Source organism: Zalophus californianus, chromosome 2 (assembly GCF_009762305.2).
Source record: "Zalophus californianus isolate mZalCal1 chromosome 2, mZalCal1.pri.v2, whole genome shotgun sequence".
Taxonomy (NCBI): Eukaryota; Metazoa; Chordata; class Mammalia; order Carnivora; family Otariidae; genus Zalophus; species Zalophus californianus.
This window is the reverse complement of record NC_045596.1, coordinates 88,555,577-88,573,420: the sequence shown is the minus strand read 5'-3', so window position 1 is coordinate 88,573,420 and position 17,844 is coordinate 88,555,577. Positions and strand designations below refer to the sequence as shown.

The following is a 17,844-nucleotide window of genomic DNA, read 5'->3' as shown; positions in this document are numbered from 1 at the left end:
ATGCTCAGTATAAATGCTAAAGAGCACCTCAAGAAAGGGGGAAAAAAAAGAGGGTAGAAAGAAAACTGGGGAGGGGAGGGAAGGCTAAGTGAGAATTGGGATTAATGGGTTTTTTTTCCTAATTCTGTTTTGGTTCACTGGGACCCTCCATCACTCACCACTTAAGACTCTAGTTCCTATTAATTTCCTCATTTTTTCAGACACCATTCCACACCATGACTCGGTATGGAACAGAAGACGTGGATGACTAAGAGGAGAGGCATCGATCACAAGCGCCAGACCAGACGGGTGCTCCGTGTTCTAAGGGTTCCTGGAGCTGTTACCACCACATGCCACGTCCCACACCAGGAAAGTACAAGACAGCCCAACACGGCTGATGACAAAACAAAAAACTCACCCTGCACACGGTCCCTTCAGCTCAGAAGAAGGGTCCTTTGGGCACTCATGGCCAGGAAAGCTTTCTCAGGTAAGGGACTAGAGCTATCCCCGCCCAACATTCTTGCACATGGCCAAATGGGTTTGAAAAGCTAAATCATTTCATCCAAGTCCTAATAACCGGGCCAAAATGGATTTAAACACAAGATTCGGTAGATGGGAGGATGGTCTGGGAGTAGAGAAATTCTACTGGCCGTATTAGATTTGGGGAATCCTGTAGATCATGCCCATATCTCACCTTTAGCTATTTCAGATCAGTGAGTTTAGGCGGAAAAGCCAAACCAAGAACTTGGTGCAAAATCCCAACATCTTCGTGGGATTTGACCTCTGCCCTGGGACCAGGGGCACTGGGCTCACGCATAAGCAGAGCACTGAGTGCTGAATTGGGATCCTGTAAGTTCCATGAACCATTCCTCTTTGGTTTGGCTTGTTGATATGATTAAAATAATTTTTTATTCCTTTTTAAAAAAAAAAAAAAAAAGACTGCAAGATTTTGTGACTGCAAACCAAAACTCAGGTGGGTGGGCTGAGGCAAACTGTAAGCAAGAGACTCAAAGTGAGCTCCAGGAATAGACAAGGGAGAAGGCAGCTGGGAAACCAAAGGCCAAGGGTTTCCCCAATCTTGTGAAATCAGTGTGGGGACTGTATCCACTGAGGAACAAGTTGTGTTAGGCAGCAAGGGCTGTGTTTGACATCCTCCCACTGCGAGTGGCTTCAGGATACACGGTCCTGTCATTGTTCACAGCCTCAGAGGATATTCCACCGAGTCAACAACAGAGGAGGCCGGTAGATTACCTAACAGCCTCATAAGCACAATCTAAGGAGCACTCAAAGTCCGTGGCTGGACCCCACTGAGAACTCAATTCTGACTCCTGTGCTAGAACACCACACCACCTCCAAAGTGATCTGTGTGTTTATCTTACTGAACCCTTATTCAGGCACCCACAGCCAGCCTGCTTATGCGGCAGGAATAGGTCTTGACAGCTGAACATGGGGGCGGATTAGTTAGGAGGACCGCCAGAGCCTCCATTGTGAGTATTTGTAGCTTGGTTAGCCAGTGGTACATTTACCGATGTGGCTTCTGAAAATTGCAACTCTTCCAGGGAGGAGGATCTTTAATTTACTGTCTTTCTGTAATCATAGCAATTCATCTCTGCAAACCTCATCCATTACTGGGATGGGCTTGCTTTCTTTTCTGTGCCCACTTCTTCATTTAACACAGAGCAATAACCCCTTTAGAAGCGCTTATTACTTTTCTGAACTTCTCCCATGCCTTAAATTAGTTTCACTAAAAATCGGCCAATGTTTAAATTCAATATGTACACTGTTTTAATTACAAATACTTTCTGCTTTGATGGCTTTGGAAAATTAAGGCTTCTCCAAACCACACCTATATCTGGTGAGGGAGACTGTTGACTTCCTCAGAACAACTCTATTTTTCCTTCCACCTGGGACATCTGCTTAGTGTTCAGTAAAATATGATGTTAGACTTCATTCCCTTGTCCAGAAAGCACATGATTTGTAAGTTTCCTTTTTTTTTTTATAAACCAGGGCATACTGGGGTCTAAGATGATTAACAGCTCTCTCAAGAAATGACTCTACCTGGAGAGACTATAAATCCTGCTTAAGACAGTTTCCGAGTTCATTCCCACAATGTATCCCAGCAAAAGGCCACACTGGCTTTCCATTTGCTAAAAACTCTGGGGTCATCCTTGGCTTCTTTCTCTTACGAGCACATCCTGTTGGCCTTACCTTCAGAATGCAGCCTGAATCAAATGACTTCTCCTCACTTCAGTGGGCCACAAAGGGCCCAGGGGACCCACGGCCTGTGCCATCTCTACTCAGCCACATGGGCCTCCTGCCACCCCTTGTACCCACTGTGACTAAGCTACTTCCGTGGCCTATGCACACGGCTCACTTCCCCATGTTGTATCTTGCCCCAATGCTTTCTTACTACAGAAGCCTCTCTGCTCTCTAAGTCGTACCTACCCTCAGTGTCCCCATTACGCTTACTCAGCTTTTCTGTTCTTCATCTGACAGTGACCTGACTTATCAACATGTTACAAGTGATGCATTTAGTTTTCGGCTGTCATCCCTCAATAGAACATAAACTCTTGAAGAAGAAGAACTTTGCTTTGGTCATTGCTGTTGCTACAGTGCCTGGCCTGGTACATAACAGCAGCTTTAACACTTGTAGGATGAATGAATGCATGAACGAGTACAAGAGAAGGCAAAAAAGAAGAGTTGAACACCCCGCTGTAACTCTTGGTTAGCAGAAAATGAATTTCTGATGCACAAAGATACATGTTTTATGAAAACATATCGGAACATCTTCCCTCCAAATCCAAAGAGAAACAAAAAATATACCAGACTGCACTTAACAGCTCTAAGAGTGTCTGAAGAACCTGCCATACAGCGAGCAGGTGTTCCCGAAGTGTTTTCGTCTCCTCTACATGATAGCTCAGAGGCGCTCACCTTCGGGGCGCACTGGAAATGCATCCCAGGCACAGGCAGAGTGGTGACGTACATTGTAATACAGCGGTACAGGTATAAAGTTCCAATGATAAAAAAGAATCTGCGTCCCACTATTGACCTAAAGGAAAAACGGGGACAGGGAGAAACAAGTTGACTCGTTGTTTCTGCTCCTAATGCAATACAGAACGACGTTTAACAGAATAAAGAATGATTAATATAGAGTGGCATTAACAGACCAGTTTCACGGCTCACACACAGGCTTACATGGGAACGGCCCACCCCTACACTCCAGAAACGAAGGTTCACCTTTTGTAATAAATCTAGGAGGGTTAGGACCCAAAAGGAATGTCTGTGGGGAGTGGAGAAGCTATAGCAGACTAAGGGCTCTAGACAACAACCTCTCCTAAAAAAAAGGCACTCTTTGCCAGAGAATTCAATGAACTGCTCTATGTTTCTCGTCAACACACTACATTAATAAAACCTTCTCTTGAGAACATATCAAAGGTATAAACGAGTCACAGAGGAATTAACTAATGAGCTAAGGTGATATTACATAATTGGGCACAGAGGGAAATGGGGCAACTGATTTAACCTCAGTTATATAAGCAAGGTTTATTTGGAGACCATCCAAAAGTATTTTCACAACTTGGGCACGAACTATTTTATCTATGACTATACAGATTTTCAGAGAACTAGATTTTGAAAATGTCCCAAGTACCCTTGTACCTTTATGGACACTTAAGGGTGAAACTCTAAACTGATTAGTTTACCCTTATTTTATTCAACCTCAATAAAAAAAAAAGGCAAAAAAAAAAATCCCACAAGTACTTTCATACTTCATATTTTGTGGTGGAGACCTGTCCTGTACCCCTGAGTCCTCATTCCAGTGCAGTGGTTCCCAGAGGTTTGACTTTGTGCACACTGTCCTCCAGCGGGAAAGGCTCTGCCTGTTTGCGCTGCTGCCTCATGGGTTATCTGAATGGGCTTCGAGGGTTCTGAGCGTCCTGATGTCCAGCGAAAATGACTTGTTTTCTGCTGTGTAATTAGGGGTGGGTCTATAAACTCTGGGTTCTGGGGAGTCACACAAGGGTGGGGCCCATAAAGCCCCTGGAATTGCTACTTGTAACCTCCCTCACACATAAACTATATTCCTACAGGTCTCTCATTTGCAGAGCTCTCAAACTTTCAAAACTAATACCGATCAAAGACTTCTGGAAAACTAGGCAGTTTCAGGCATGTGGCTTATTTTTAGTTTTCTCCAAGACTGTGGTCTGACGTGGATCAAAGTCTAATTCAGGTAACTGCTGGGACTTCTAATTTACAGAATTATGTACGAATATAATTTTAGTTGCCCATTTCCAGTAACTATTTTAAGAATATCCCAGAGTTTCTGGGGTCAAAATAGAGAGTAGAAAACTACCTAGACTATTAAATGAGGGGCGCCTGGGTGGCTCAGTCAGTTAAGTGCCTTCAGCTCAGGTCATGATCTCGGGGTCCTGAGACAGAGCCCCATGTTCATCTCCCTGCTCAGTAGGGAGTCTGCTTCTCCCTCTCCCCCTGCTGCTTCCCCCGCTCTTGTGTGCACTCACTCTCTCTCAAATAAATAAAATCTTTAAAAAAGACAATTAGATGAAAGTATTTATTTAGTGCAAGGCCATTTCTTTCAAAGGCCTGCTATATTAACTCTGCCTTTTCTAGTACTGAAAAGGAAAGGGTGATCATCAGTGCTGAGTCTCTCCATTTGGTTAAGTGAAAAACAATTCACCCTTTGCTTCAACTTCAAACCCAAAGACTGTTGAACTGGGTGCTCAATGCTGTTAGACAAGGTGAAGTAATAAGCAAAAATTATTATGAGTCAATTATATTCATTCCAGCATTCTGAGTTCAGCTGTACTCAGAACTGAAAATTAACTTAGAAGGTAAAATGTACACTCTGCAACCTTATTTAGAAAAATAACTACTGCTAATGATTTTTTTTCCCACAGTTTTGAAGGTGCTTTTACAAGAGAAAGCAAGTAGGATTTCTCATTCAGCTAGGATGTTCAAAACAGGTTGTAAAAATTATTCTACTAGTTACTAAAATGATACAATTCTAACCTCAAAAGTAAAAAAAAAAAAAAAGTATGATTTCCCCAACAAGTTTCTGATGAGTTGTGATCAAAACAGTAGGTTATCATTAAAATGTGTGGCCAGCTATGTGACCACAAGTTTATTTGTTTGTTTGGGGGGGAGGGGGAGAGGGAGAGAGAGAATCTCAAGCAGGCTCCATGCCCGGCGCAGAGCCCGACTCGGGCTCGATCTCATGACCCTGGAATCGTGACCTGAGCTGAAATCAAGAGCTGGCCGCTTAACTGACTAAGGCACCCGGCACCCCCAGGAGTTTTGACATGGTAAAGCCTAAGGTACTCATGGAGTGGCAGTTCATAACAACTCTCTAGATAAAGATTCAAATAAATTGAGACTGTGCTTAAGCAGCACGGTAGAAGCCAGCTACTTACCAGACCCTGGAAAATGTCTCTTTTCATGTATATATGAATAAAACGTTGGTCTAAATTAAGGGAGAAAGCAAACACCTTTGGCCTAAGCAGGCTCTTTTATTTTCAGTGTCAATTGTAGACATCCAAAAGAGAAATGCTAAAGTTCAACAAACCTATTGCTTGCTTTCAGCATAAAGCATACCATAACTTAACAGCTTTGGCAGCAAATAGTTCCGGTAAAAGACCCTTGATAGCTGCCTTTTACTTACACATACCAAGGAAAATGTTTAGGAATGACTTCAGTTTGTAGAACAAGCTTTCAAAACTGCAAACTTGAATTTGGGGAAACTCTTGAGCAAAGAGATTGAATTCTCTTCTCAAAGCAACAAGAAAATGAAGGAACACTATAGTGTAAATTCTCTCTCCTAAACATGATCTTGTGGCATTAATGCAGAAATCCCATTTGTGAATTTTTGAACAGTATCGACTAAGTTAGTACACATTACATTTTCAAAAGCCTCCGTTTATGGGCAAGGTTTTGATCCAACTTCTATTTTAGTGATTTAATTGCTAGAATCTTAGTAGAGAACAAAACATCTGAAGGAGACATGAAATGAAAAGGGAATTGCCGGGGCCCTGTTTTTATGGACTAGTAGTCAGATTTCACGGGGAAGCAAAAATAACCTCTTCAGAGCTATGTCCTATATTTAAGTGTCTTTAAGGCAAAAGTACGTGGCTTTACTACTCCCAGAACAGGGAGACTGAATGAACTAAGAGCTTCCTTGTGGTGCCACAGGGACACTGGACAGCACGGTTACTTGAGAAACCTAAAACCCAAACTGCACGGACCCACGCCTCAATGCCGCTTCTGAAACTCCTGTGACTCGACTGCCAACAGGCAACAGAAAAAGAAATGTAAAATTTGCGAACTCCTGAATAGAAGCAAACCTGAAAGAATGCTATTGACTCTAGACCAATACAGTCATCACTCTACGAGCAATAGAAGAAAGTTCCCTGGCGACGCCATTCCCCACCTGTTAAAAGCCTAAAATAACAAAAGCAGGATGAGGTTAATGTTATTCCTTTCTAAGCCTCTTGATTTTTCATGCAGATACCATAGCACCAAGTTGCTTGAGATCAGGAACTGCACCTTAAATTCATCAACTCTGAATCACCAACCACAGTACATCTGTTAGGTCCTCATGGTTACCTCTCATACACAGTTGCTCAATAAATGTTTATTTATTCAACACGGTCGATCCTTCTGTTGCTTCCTGTCATCAAATGCCTGGATCTGACTGAATTCATCAGACAAAACCGAGGAAAACCATTTCAATTACACATCTACCCCCTTAAACACAAACTTAGGGCAAGGCCACCCCCCCCATCCCCCATGAGCAGACCTACTTACTTGTATCTTAGAAACAGCCACTGGGTGATCCATAATCCAACCAATATAATCCCATTTATTTCTGATACAGAAAATGCCCATTTTACCCGATCAATGTAATCAAAAAACTTGTCTGGTAGTGGGGGGCTGAGCTCCTTGGGAGGCACCCTTTCGTGTACAACTGTGATCATGACGGTGGTTAGGACGAGGTTGAAAAGGGCGTACACGAAGGCAATGCCTGTTTTCCACCACTCCAGGGGAAATTTGTTCCTGGATTCAGTGGGCATAGCAATCTGGATATAGTCCGGGTACTTTTTGGTGCCCTTTCGCAACCCATTGGATAAGCTCTTCGGTTTACTGTTGCCATTTTTGTTTTCTTCTTCAACAGGCTCGGCAGGTCTTGTGTAAGTACTTGCAGGATCATTGGTTTGATTTTCCATATGTTCTTCAAGTTTTGCTGTCTCTATAATATCCATTGTCCCCCAGTCTTCAGATCAAAAGGGAGTTGGCAAAGTATGTGTTTTTTGTGCAAACTTCACTTTTTTAAATCCTTCTACTTCCAAGATCAACATGGATTCCTATAACTGATTTTGTTTCCTAGCACAAAACGTAGAAGGTAGCCATCTGATTACTGTTCCCCCCATGCAGCCGCCTGCAGTACACTCGCCACTTTCAAGAGAGGGAGCCAATTTTCTTTCTCCTAGAGGTGTTACTATCCCACCTGCAAAAAGGAAACAAAAACTGTTCAGACACTGTGCTTGTCCAATTGTCAACCATCCAAAACAAAAACATTATCAAAATAAGGAAGCAAATACCAAAGCCATTTGCTTTAGAAATATATTGTCAGAACATGGTTAATGCTGTTGAGATGGAGTTTATTTGCAAAATATGGACTTGTTTTATCCTGGGACTCTTGTCTCTTTTTGAGCCGATGTTAGTATAAATAGGTCCATTTTAATAATCAATTCCTTTAAAATTTCTTTAAATAAAAGTCAGGACCCAACTTTGCAAAGCCTTCATCAGACACTATTACTTGTTGCTAATCATGAAGTCATAATAACTTAGAACCTCTCCAGAGCTCACATCACTCTTTCCTAAGGCTGCAGCTTTTCTATGAACCTGCAAGAATACAAAACTGGGATGAGCTGCTCACATGGACTGAGTAACTGTTACTCTCTCCATTTGTCGATGAGTCCATTTTTTATTTCCTCCTTAAGAAACTGGAGTCTTTTTAAGGGACCACTTTCCAGAACAGATTCAAGAACCACACATTCAAGATACTTAAAATCGGCACTGCCTCAGTTTATCCTTCGATATGTAGAGATGCACACCCTACACCAGGAAAGCTGACAGCCTTCAAAATAATATGGTGAAAAGACACACAAAGCCTTAGCTACGTCGCGTTGAGGGAACGCATTCTACTTGTTACTCGAAAGGTAAAATCCTGCAATTGGCATGGTAAATTAGTAAGGAACGACATTTTGAGACAAGCACTGCAAGATCTACCAGGCAATAGAAACTGACACCCAGAGGGCCAGCTCCCGGCACTCACCACCACGACACGGATGAGGAAAGGGTGCCTTTGGCTTAAGCTCCACAAGCTCTGGAGAGCAAAGACTTCTTCACAACAGAGAGCACCAAGCACCAACTCTTTTATACTGGTTAGCAACACGGCCCCAGCTGTTCTCAATTTAGGAAAGCAGTATTTTAGTCGTGCTGCAGAACCCAGCCACCTGAAGGAGTTTTCAAACCTCATAATTAGTCCCCGCCCTGAGTACACTGCACAACTTAAAGCATAATTCTTCACATTTTAAAGGCCTCCCTTTTAGGGGAACTTCAAGAAAAAATGGGGGGGGGAATTCAAAGTAAGCTCTTATTTAATGAAAGAAAAAGGGGGAAAGGAAGCCTTTATTTAACGAAAGAAAAGGGGGAAAAGTTAAAATGGCACAGTCAATAAGTACAGGCAATATTTGTTGAGAGTATGGATAGCAAATAGAGCGACCACAAGTGTTTCTTGTGCACCTGAACACCCCAGCGCGGAGGGAGCAATGGGGAGGCAATTAAAAGGAATTTAAAAAACACGGCTGACCTGAGCATTCATCCAAGGAGCTTGCAGTCTAACTGAAGAGACAGAACTCAAGTGACAAAAATCTACTGGGGAATGATCACTAGATAAAATGTAGTTTTAGGGGCGCCCGGGGGGGGTGCAGTCGGTTAAGCATCTGACTTTTGATTTCGCTTCAGGTTGTGATCTCAGGATCCTGAGATTGAGCCCCGAGTCAGGTTCCACACTCAGTGTGGAGTCTGCTTACGATTTTCTCTGTCTCCCTCCCTCTGCCCCTCCTGCTCATCTTTTCCCTCTCTCTCTCAAATAAATCTTTTAGTGAAACAAAACAAAACAAGACAAGTGTACTTTTAGTTGTACCCCTGCTCGCCTGACAAGATGTGTCTACAGAGAGGTACTGTCCTTTTCTGGGGAAGAGAAAGCATGAGGAAAGTTGGCCTGGAGAGAAATGGAGGGTCACTGGAGGATGGAGATGGGCTAAGAGGTATCACTGAGAAGCAGACATCGCACCTTTGTCTGGTCCCTGTGAAAAGCCACAGACACGAATACACTACAGCAGGATGAGAAAGGACCAGTGCCCCTCTTGGGAAACCAGGATGGACAGATATTCTTTGTAGGACCCTCGCACAATGTTGTAGGAAGAGTAAGTATAGAGAAGAGGTGCGTCAGTAAGATATTTGCAAAAACAAACCTTTGACACCATGGATTACCACTTCTAACAGAGATGCCAAAACGCTAACTCGGCCATTGCCTCTCTTCACCAAGTCTAGGCTAATCCACGCATAGCATCTTACCAAACGCATCAAAATTCCCTCCAACTTTACTACTCCACATCTGCTCCTAGCCTGGTGTTCGTATGTGAAAGAAACTTGAGATTTTTGAGGCCCAGGTCCACTGGGGGACATACTGACAGTTTTTATAAGGTAGCTATCCAGTTCTAGAACATGGAACATAGAACAGAAGAAAATCCAATTAGTTACCCGTTTGGTTGTTGTTTGTTTGTTTTCCCCAAGAGGAAGCACTCAGCTACCCACCTCATGGGACAACTGTGAGGATGACTGAAATAATGAATCATGAAGAGCTTTGTGCTCGTGGGAGTAAGAGCACTTTATGAGTGCCCATTTATCGTCATTAGTAGCAAGATTGATATTTTCCTTGGGATTTCATTAAGAAGACTGAATATACAAAGCACACTATCCTGTGTCAACCAATCTTGGGACACAACGCTTGTCATCAAGATGACGATTACAACATATTCATTCCTATGGTGATCCTTTCCTACCAGTAAGTATCTGGGAAAGTGACAAAAGCCACAATAGTTTCTCTCGATGGATGGCAATCCCATTAGTTCATTTGTTTAGGGTACTAATGCCAGAGCACAAGGCAGATGAAAAGCTTTCCAAGTCCTCTTACACTGCAAAATATCAGAAGCTAACCTAGAGAATATTTTAAAAGTTAAAGACCTCTATAGTCTAATCTTCCTTTGAAGGCAAGTGCAAAAACTCTGAAACTGTTAGTATACTGATACTGTTAGGTTTTTGGGGGGGGCCAAAGGACGATGTATTCCAGAAATGCAAGGAAGGTTTCCAGTTAGCAAAGGGCTGTAATAAAACACAAACATATGTAAATAGAAAAGATGATTATCTTGAGTGAGGTCAAAAAGGAATTTGATACAGATCAATATCCACTTGGTTTTGGGGGGAGAAAGTATTCAATAAAGGGAACAGAAGTACCTAAATAGAGCCACATTCTTCAATAGCAGTTGCATGTCATATGTGTGCCAATATCTAGTGGAAAAAATCTTCCACTGTTACTCCACTTTCTTTCCATCCCTAAATGAACTTTAGAAACTTTTTTGTCAAATTACAAGAAAACACACTATTAGCTTCTGTTTTATTTCTATCACCTCTATTTCGTAAAGGGTTTGATATTACCATGTTCATACATACATTAGTCATTTCCCCTTAATAATCTCAACAGGATTTTACCTGTAATTTGACAAAATGATTCCAAGGTTCACACTGGTAGGTATTAGGCTATATTACATTAAGTAATAATGGGGTAATAGCACCCAGTTATTCTGAGTTCATCCAAAGGAAATATGAATGTACACAAAATATTTCTACAAGTATGTTAACAGTCATTTATAAGAGAAAAGTGAAAATGATCTAATATCCAACAACAGGGAATTAGTTAAATGAATCATGGATATCGTAACATAAAATACTGTGTTTTGATATAGTAACTATAAAAGTATGAGACAAGTATATAAATACTACATAAGAAGGATGCATTATCCAATTAAATACAAACTTAGATGTGAATAGGAGATGAGGAATCTCAATAATTGACATCAGAGGTTATAGTTTTTAAAAAATGGGAAAGGGGGGTGCCTGGGTGGCTCAGTTGGTTAAACGACTGCCTTCGGCTCAGGTCATGATCCTGGAGTCTCAGGATCGAGTCCCGCATTGGGCTCTCTCAGCGGGGAGTCTGCTTCTCCCTCTGACCCTCCCCCTCTCATGTACTCTCTCTCTCATTCTCACTCTCTCAAAATAAATAATAAATAAATCTTTAAAAAATAAAAATAATAAAAAATGGGAACGGGGCCACATGACAGATAGTCAAGGCTATCAGAAAAGGTACAAGTGTGAAACTCATGAAGCACGCATCTCCTGGGCAGTCCTGACCCAAAGCTCACTGACGGCATCCTGGATGGAGACTGAGTGTAGACACGAGCTCCCGTCGGAGCGCTCAGAAATGCTCTGCTTGTTGAATGCCAGCCTCGTTGTGCACTGGTGTGGTTCAGAAGACATATTAAATATGTAAATATAGTTTAAAAATCAAGGAAATTTATCTAAGTTTAAATATAGATTTTAATGTTTATAAAGAGGTATCTTTTGAAGAAAGAAGTTAGACATCGACGGAAGAAAATGTGTTTAACATTTGCAAGTTGGAATTATGAATAAAAGAAATTTATACATGGAGCTTAAAGGCTTAGGAAAAACTAGGTCTTGAAACAATTTTATTGAATTGAAAAGCAATGGAAACAAACACCTGATAAGTTTCTTAACAGACATAAAAGCTTTCTCAAACTTAAAAAAACTCAGATGTCACCACAAAACCATTAAAAAGTTGTAGAATAAAACAGCCACACATAGTTCTCAGAAAAAAAATACTTATCTAATTAATCCTCATTATAACCCTAGGAAGGATTTTAAAGAAATTGGGATAAAGTGAGATGCTCAAGGTCAAACAGGTAGAAGAAGCAGAGCCCAGACTGGAACCAGGAATCTGACCTCAGGAGCCCCTATTCTTTTTTTTTCTTTATTTAAGTTTGTTTGTTTGTTTGTTTAGAGAGCTAGGGGGTGGAGGGGGAGGGGCACAGAGAGGGAGAATTTCAAGCAGGCTCTGCACTGAGCGCGGAACCCAACCCAGGGCTCAATCTCATGATCCTGAAATCATGACCTGAGCCAAAATCGAGTTGGACACTTAACTGACTGAGCCACCCAGGCGCCCAAGGAGCCCCTGTTCTTAGTGGCACACCACCACCTCCAGTACCATTACATGTAAGAGGTCAACAGTATAGTCAGCAATAAATAAATGAATGAATAAATAAATGACAATCAATTATGAGCTTTTTTAAAAAGATTTTATTTATTTATTTGACAGAGACAGTGAGAGAGTACAAGCACAGGGAACAGTAGAGGGAGAGGGAGAAGCAGGCTTCCCGCTGAGCGGGGAGCCCAATGCGGGGCTCGATCCCAGGACCCTGGGATCATGACCTGAGCCGAAGGCAGACACTTAACCATCTGAGCCACCCAGGCGCCCCGATGAGCTTTCTCATGAATACACAGGAAAGTCCCCTAGATAACAACAGAGGCATTTTTAAATCTCTGTAATTTTGTAAAAATTTGTATACACTTAGAAAAAAATTTCATATTTATAATTGAGTCCTCTTGTGGGAGGAGAAGGGGAAAGGCACCAATTATTTCCCATCACTCATATCTACCGTTTAACTATACTATTGTTACTAATAAACTACCATTTAAGTTTATATCACTTTATAGTAACAAGACCCATTTTAGCTAAGATACTGCATGCCCATAAAGTTTTTCCAGAGACCAACATATCTTAGCTCTTCTTTATTAACAATCTTAGAGCTTAGCTTTCTTATAAAACTCCTCACCTAAAATGAGTAAGTAATATGCTTGCAGATAATGAGGGCATCATTATTAGTCATGGAGTTCTATTTCAAGCACTCACAAAATTTACTAAATATTTTTACTAATGAGTGCTTGAACACTGAAAAAATCTATAGCTTACTAGCAAATTATGTATTTTTGTGAAAGACTTTCCCAACAAAAGTAACATGAGTGCTTGTCAGACCTTTCTAATAAGTTTTTATTCCGCCACTAGGTCTCACATCTGTAGAGGTGTGATGACAGACTTCAAACTAGGAAAACGGGCAGGCTTTGTAGGGTGACAACACTCTGGGAATGGATTGGAAAAAGAATTTTTTTCAATTTAAAAGATAAAACCAAACTTCTGAATTTTGGGAGAGAGATGCTTGGGTAGAGGACAGATGTTTTGATTTCTGGTACTGATTTACTATCCCTTATTAGGGAAGGTTGGACATCAGTCTTGTATCCAGTTATTAAAAGAGAAAGCTCCAGCCTACAGCAGTGGTTGCCTGGGGCTGCTGGTGGGAATGCGGAGTGACTGCCAATGGGCTGGAAGTTTCTTTTGGGGGATGGAAAGGTCCTAAATTAGACAGGGATGATGGTTCACAATTCTGTAAATTTATTAAAAATCATTTAATTGTGACTTTAAATGAATTTTATACTATGTGAGTAATAACCCCATTAAGCTTCTTAAAAAAAAAATACAGCCTCGAGGTAAGTTGTTTCTAAGGAACCAGAAAACCAAGGGTTAGTCCACGCTGTTATTATATTCCATGCTCACGTATCCCTGTCAAGTACAGTACTCCTCAGCTGAGCACTTCTTTAGCAGTGATTCTGGAATACACATTTCTCGTTTTCTACAGACATCAAGAACCAACCAATGAAAATCAAACCACTTAAGAAAATTTGTGTAAACTATGCTCAAAAAAAACCCCTTGTAACTAAATAATATGAAGTGACCAAAAAAAGATGGATTTTCTCTAACATAATCAAAATTTACTGAGTTGTATTCAAAGAAAACACAAGATGGTCTGTTTCTTTCACACACACACACACACACACACACACACACACACACACACACACACACACACAAAAGGTCACTTTAAGTGGTGAGGTAGACAATTTAATACTTGTTGAAAGGAATACTTATTTACACAGAGCAAATATTAGCTGTGTAAATTGGAAAACAATAAATCGTGGGACTGGGAGTATTCCACAAGAAGGGATAAGCGTCTGCCTTCGGATCGGGTCGTGATCCCAGGGTCCCGGGATCGAGTCCCGCATCGGGCTCCCTGCTCAGCGGGAGGCCTGCTTCTCTCTCTCCCACTCCCCCTGCTTGTGTTCCTGCTCTCACGCTCTCTCTCTCCCTGTCAAATTAATAAATAAAATCTTAAAAAAAAAAGAAGGGATAATCTCCAGGCCATAATGCAGCATGAGAGGGGGAGTAGTACTCAGCCTGTATTGTTTCTGACTTAAGTTTGATACAATAAAGTAGCTTCCCTAAGATCTGACTTGCAAAATGTTCCATAGCATGTTTTAAAAATCTGGCTTCTGGGCGCCTGGGTGGCTCAGTTGGTTAAGCGACTGCCTTCGGCTCAGGTCATGATCCTGGAGTCCCGGGATTGAGTCCCGCATCGGGCTCCCTGCTCTGCAGGGAGTCTGCTTCTCCCTCTGACCCTCTTCCCTCTCGTGCTCTCTATCTCTCATTCTCTCTCTCTCTCAAATAAATAAATAAAAATATCTTTAAAAAAAAAAATAAAAATCTGGCTTCTGGGCGCCTGGGTGGCTCAGTTGGTTAAGCGACTGCCTTCGGCTCAGGTCATGGTCCTGGAGTCCCAGGATGGAGTCCTGCATTGGGCTCCCTGCTCGGCAGGGAGTCTGCTTCTCCTTCGGACCCTCTTCCCTCTCGTGCTCTCTCTCTCTCATTCTCTCTCTTAAATAAATAAAATCTTTTTAAAAAATAAAAATCTGGCTTCTATTTTCTAACTGCTATTCTTTTTTTTTCAGATTTATTTATTTATTTATTTGAGAGAGGGAGAGAGAGTGCGAGCAAGCTCTGGGAGAGGGGCAGAGAGAATCTCAACATACTTGGCACTGAGTTCAGAGCCTGATGTGGGGCTCAATCTCATGTCCCTGAGACCATGACCTGAGCTGAAGCCAAGAGTGGGACACTTTAACTGAGCCACCTAGGTGCCCCAAGCTGCTATTCTTTTTATTGCAACGGCTACAGAATTCCAATGATCAGATCTGATTCCAGTGTCTTTTGGAAAGACAAAACAGCCACCCTGGGATTGGGGACTGAGGTTCTCCAATAGGAGGAGGGGACTCAGCTGGAGCCACAGGGAAAGACAAGGTGACAATCCATAGTACAATGTGGAACATGTGGTGAGGCAAATAAATGAATAAGTGAATGAGGGTGCAGAAAGGTTAGACAGACACACTAGATACATAGGTACACAGACAGATTGACTGACTGGGAACCTGCAGATAGAAAAGGACTATAAAACGAGGTCACAGGGTGCCTGGGTGGCTCAGCCGTTAAGCGTCTGCCTTCGGCTCAGGTCGTGCTCCCGGGGTCCTGGGATCGAGCCCCGCATCGGGCTCCCTGCTCCGCGGGAAGCCTGCTTCTCCCTCTCCCACTCCCCCTGCTGTGTTCCTGCTCTCGCTATGTCTCTCTCTGTCAAATAAATAAATAAAAATCTTAAAAAAAAAAACAACGAGGTCACAGACTAGGGAATATTTAAAATACCTCTTTAACTTCCTTTAGAGGTACTCTAAATCAGACATTCTAGAGTTAAGGGGTAGAGTTGGGGACACATCAATCACTTTGCCCAAAGGCTGGCTTGGGCTTGCCCTAAGCCCCTTTCCCCACCTCCATTCTGGATACATCTAGGAAAGCTTAGTTTCTCGAGGGTGGGGATAGAGGGACTCCCTTGGTCTTGTCTTCTTCCTTTATCTGTAGTTTTCGGTATTCTGTACACTAGGCTAGAATTTTCTACTTCCCATTCATCTTTTCTGAACTCACTGCCAGTGAAGTACGATATACCCAAGATCTCGGAGAATAAGCTGGGTTGAAGTCTTGCCTTTGTGTCAAAACTGCTTATCTACTTTAGCGCTGAGCAAAAGAAGGCCCCTCTCGTTTAAATAGCCATGTGTGCTCTTGATAATCTGAACTGTAATTATGCCATAATTAGAATAGATGTTTGGTCACTAGCATCATTCCCACTGCCCCTGCCCCCCTCCAACTGGCACTACCTGCTCCCTGTTTAATGGTCAAACAAAAACAGCCAGAACTTGGTTAGTATCAACACCCTGGGATCTTTATCAGAAAGGTTAAATCTACAGCCTAACGAAACAACAGTGATAATTATCTGCTTCTACATTCCTATTCTTCCTTATATACCCCAAAGATTAATATACTTAGAAACTGATGCCCTTGGGTTTTAGTACTTATTACTCTGGACTAGGAGCACAGATGACCTATTGAAATGAGGACTTTCCTGGAAGCCGCAAAAACTCCATTTAATATTTTTAAAATATATTTAAGTCTGATATTGGAGCTTATATTTTCTCCTAAGAACAGGTGGCAGGTCTAAAAGAAAAGCAGAGGCCTGGTTGAACAGTTTCACATACTCTCCAAAACACGCAACATACTCTAAGTGGTATTAGAAGACCTGCTTCTAATTAAGTAAATAGATCACAGTCAACAGTATATTTTCTCATCACAAAAACAAAAATGTTTTTAGATTTGGAAGCATATCTGATTACTGGAAAACCATGATAAATAATGGGAAGGAAAAAAAGAACAGTTCCTTAAAAATAATTTTATAATTCTCTAATAAAGCTCCTTTATTCCATGTCCTTCAGATTACTTAGAAACACACCTATTGAGGTGCCTGGGTGGCTCAGATGGTTAAGCATCTGCCTTCAGCTCAGGTCATGATCTCAGGGTCCTGGGATCGAGTCCCTCGTCAGGCTCTCTGCTCAGTGGCAAGTCTGCTTCTCCCTCTCCCTCTGTGAGCTCTCTTGCTTTTGCTCTCTCTCAAATAAATAAGTAAAATCTTAAAAAAAAGAAAAGAAATACACCTATTGATTTCTCCCTCTACCACATGGTGACCAAACTGTGGGGATACTCTATACAATTTCATAGCCTATTTAAATGGGTATTTAAAAACAACATCTTGAAACTTCGCTTGCTGTTTACTAGCTCGCTGTTTACTAGAATATTACCTCTTCGAGACTTGAGTGAAATCACCTGCAAGCAAGAACGCCAGAAGGGAGTTAATTGATCTTGCTATAAAGTGGAGGCAAAGGTGAAGCTTTAGGAGAAGCATTTAACCAGGAACTTGCAGTTAGGACATACTGTGGTTACAGCAGAGGGCAGATGCCGAAGAATGGGAAGCTTACTCAATGCCCAGCGCTGTTGTAGAAATGACACCCAGATACACTCCAATACAATTTCCTTGAAGAGGTCTAAAGTCTAGTTTTTGATATGTATTTAAAATACAATGGTTATTGTATTTCCAACAAACAAGTTCAAGAAATAGCTTAATACGTACAATCTGAGTGATTTAGGGGTGCGGGCACTTCCTTGTAGCAAGAATTAACCGCTGAAAAATTAAAGAGAAGGAAGCTTCTAGAATCTGCACCTCCAGCAGGTTTGCCCCATCTGCTTCTTGCGATTTAGGTGTGGTGTTATATAGGCCTTGGTAGAGGGCAAAGGTGCGTGGGGAGCATGAAGGCAAGGCATGTCTTTGTGTTTTAAAGTCCTGCGCTCCAGCCCACCTGGGTTCCTCAAGGCAGAGCAAGGTTTTCACT

The 17,844-nt window shown here is 41.8% G+C and overlaps 1 protein-coding gene and 1 long non-coding RNA gene across 10 annotated transcripts in view; one reads left to right on the top strand and one right to left on the bottom strand.

Moving 5' to 3' along the window:
* The window catches only part of SGMS2 (sphingomyelin synthase 2), an 83,965-nt gene that overhangs the window by 13,118 nt on the left and 53,003 nt on the right, over positions 1-17,844 (bottom strand). For 5 of the 9 annotated variants that reach the window (XM_027598137.2, XM_027598136.2, XM_027598132.2 and 2 more), the window contains exons 2-3: positions 6,799-7,498; positions 2,818-3,028 (exon numbers count right to left, since the gene is read on the bottom strand). In XM_027598137.2, the coding sequence (XP_027453938.1) occupies positions 2,818-3,028; positions 6,799-7,253 (666 nt within the window). In that variant the 5' untranslated portion in view covers positions 7,254-7,498. Of the gene's footprint in view, positions 1-2,817; positions 3,029-6,798; positions 7,499-7,592; positions 7,735-9,533; positions 9,755-17,844 lie in introns of those variants that run through there. The other 4 variants (XM_027598138.2, XM_027598134.2, XM_027598135.2 and 1 more) reach the window with 4 other exon arrangements.
* LOC113924384 overlaps positions 9,863-17,844 on the top strand; it is a 30,383-nt gene continuing 22,401 nt past the window's right edge. Inside the window, exon 1 of the long non-coding RNA XR_003520655.2 lies at positions 9,863-10,126. This is a non-coding gene — a long non-coding RNA (uncharacterized LOC113924384). The remainder of the gene's footprint in view (positions 10,127-17,844) is intronic.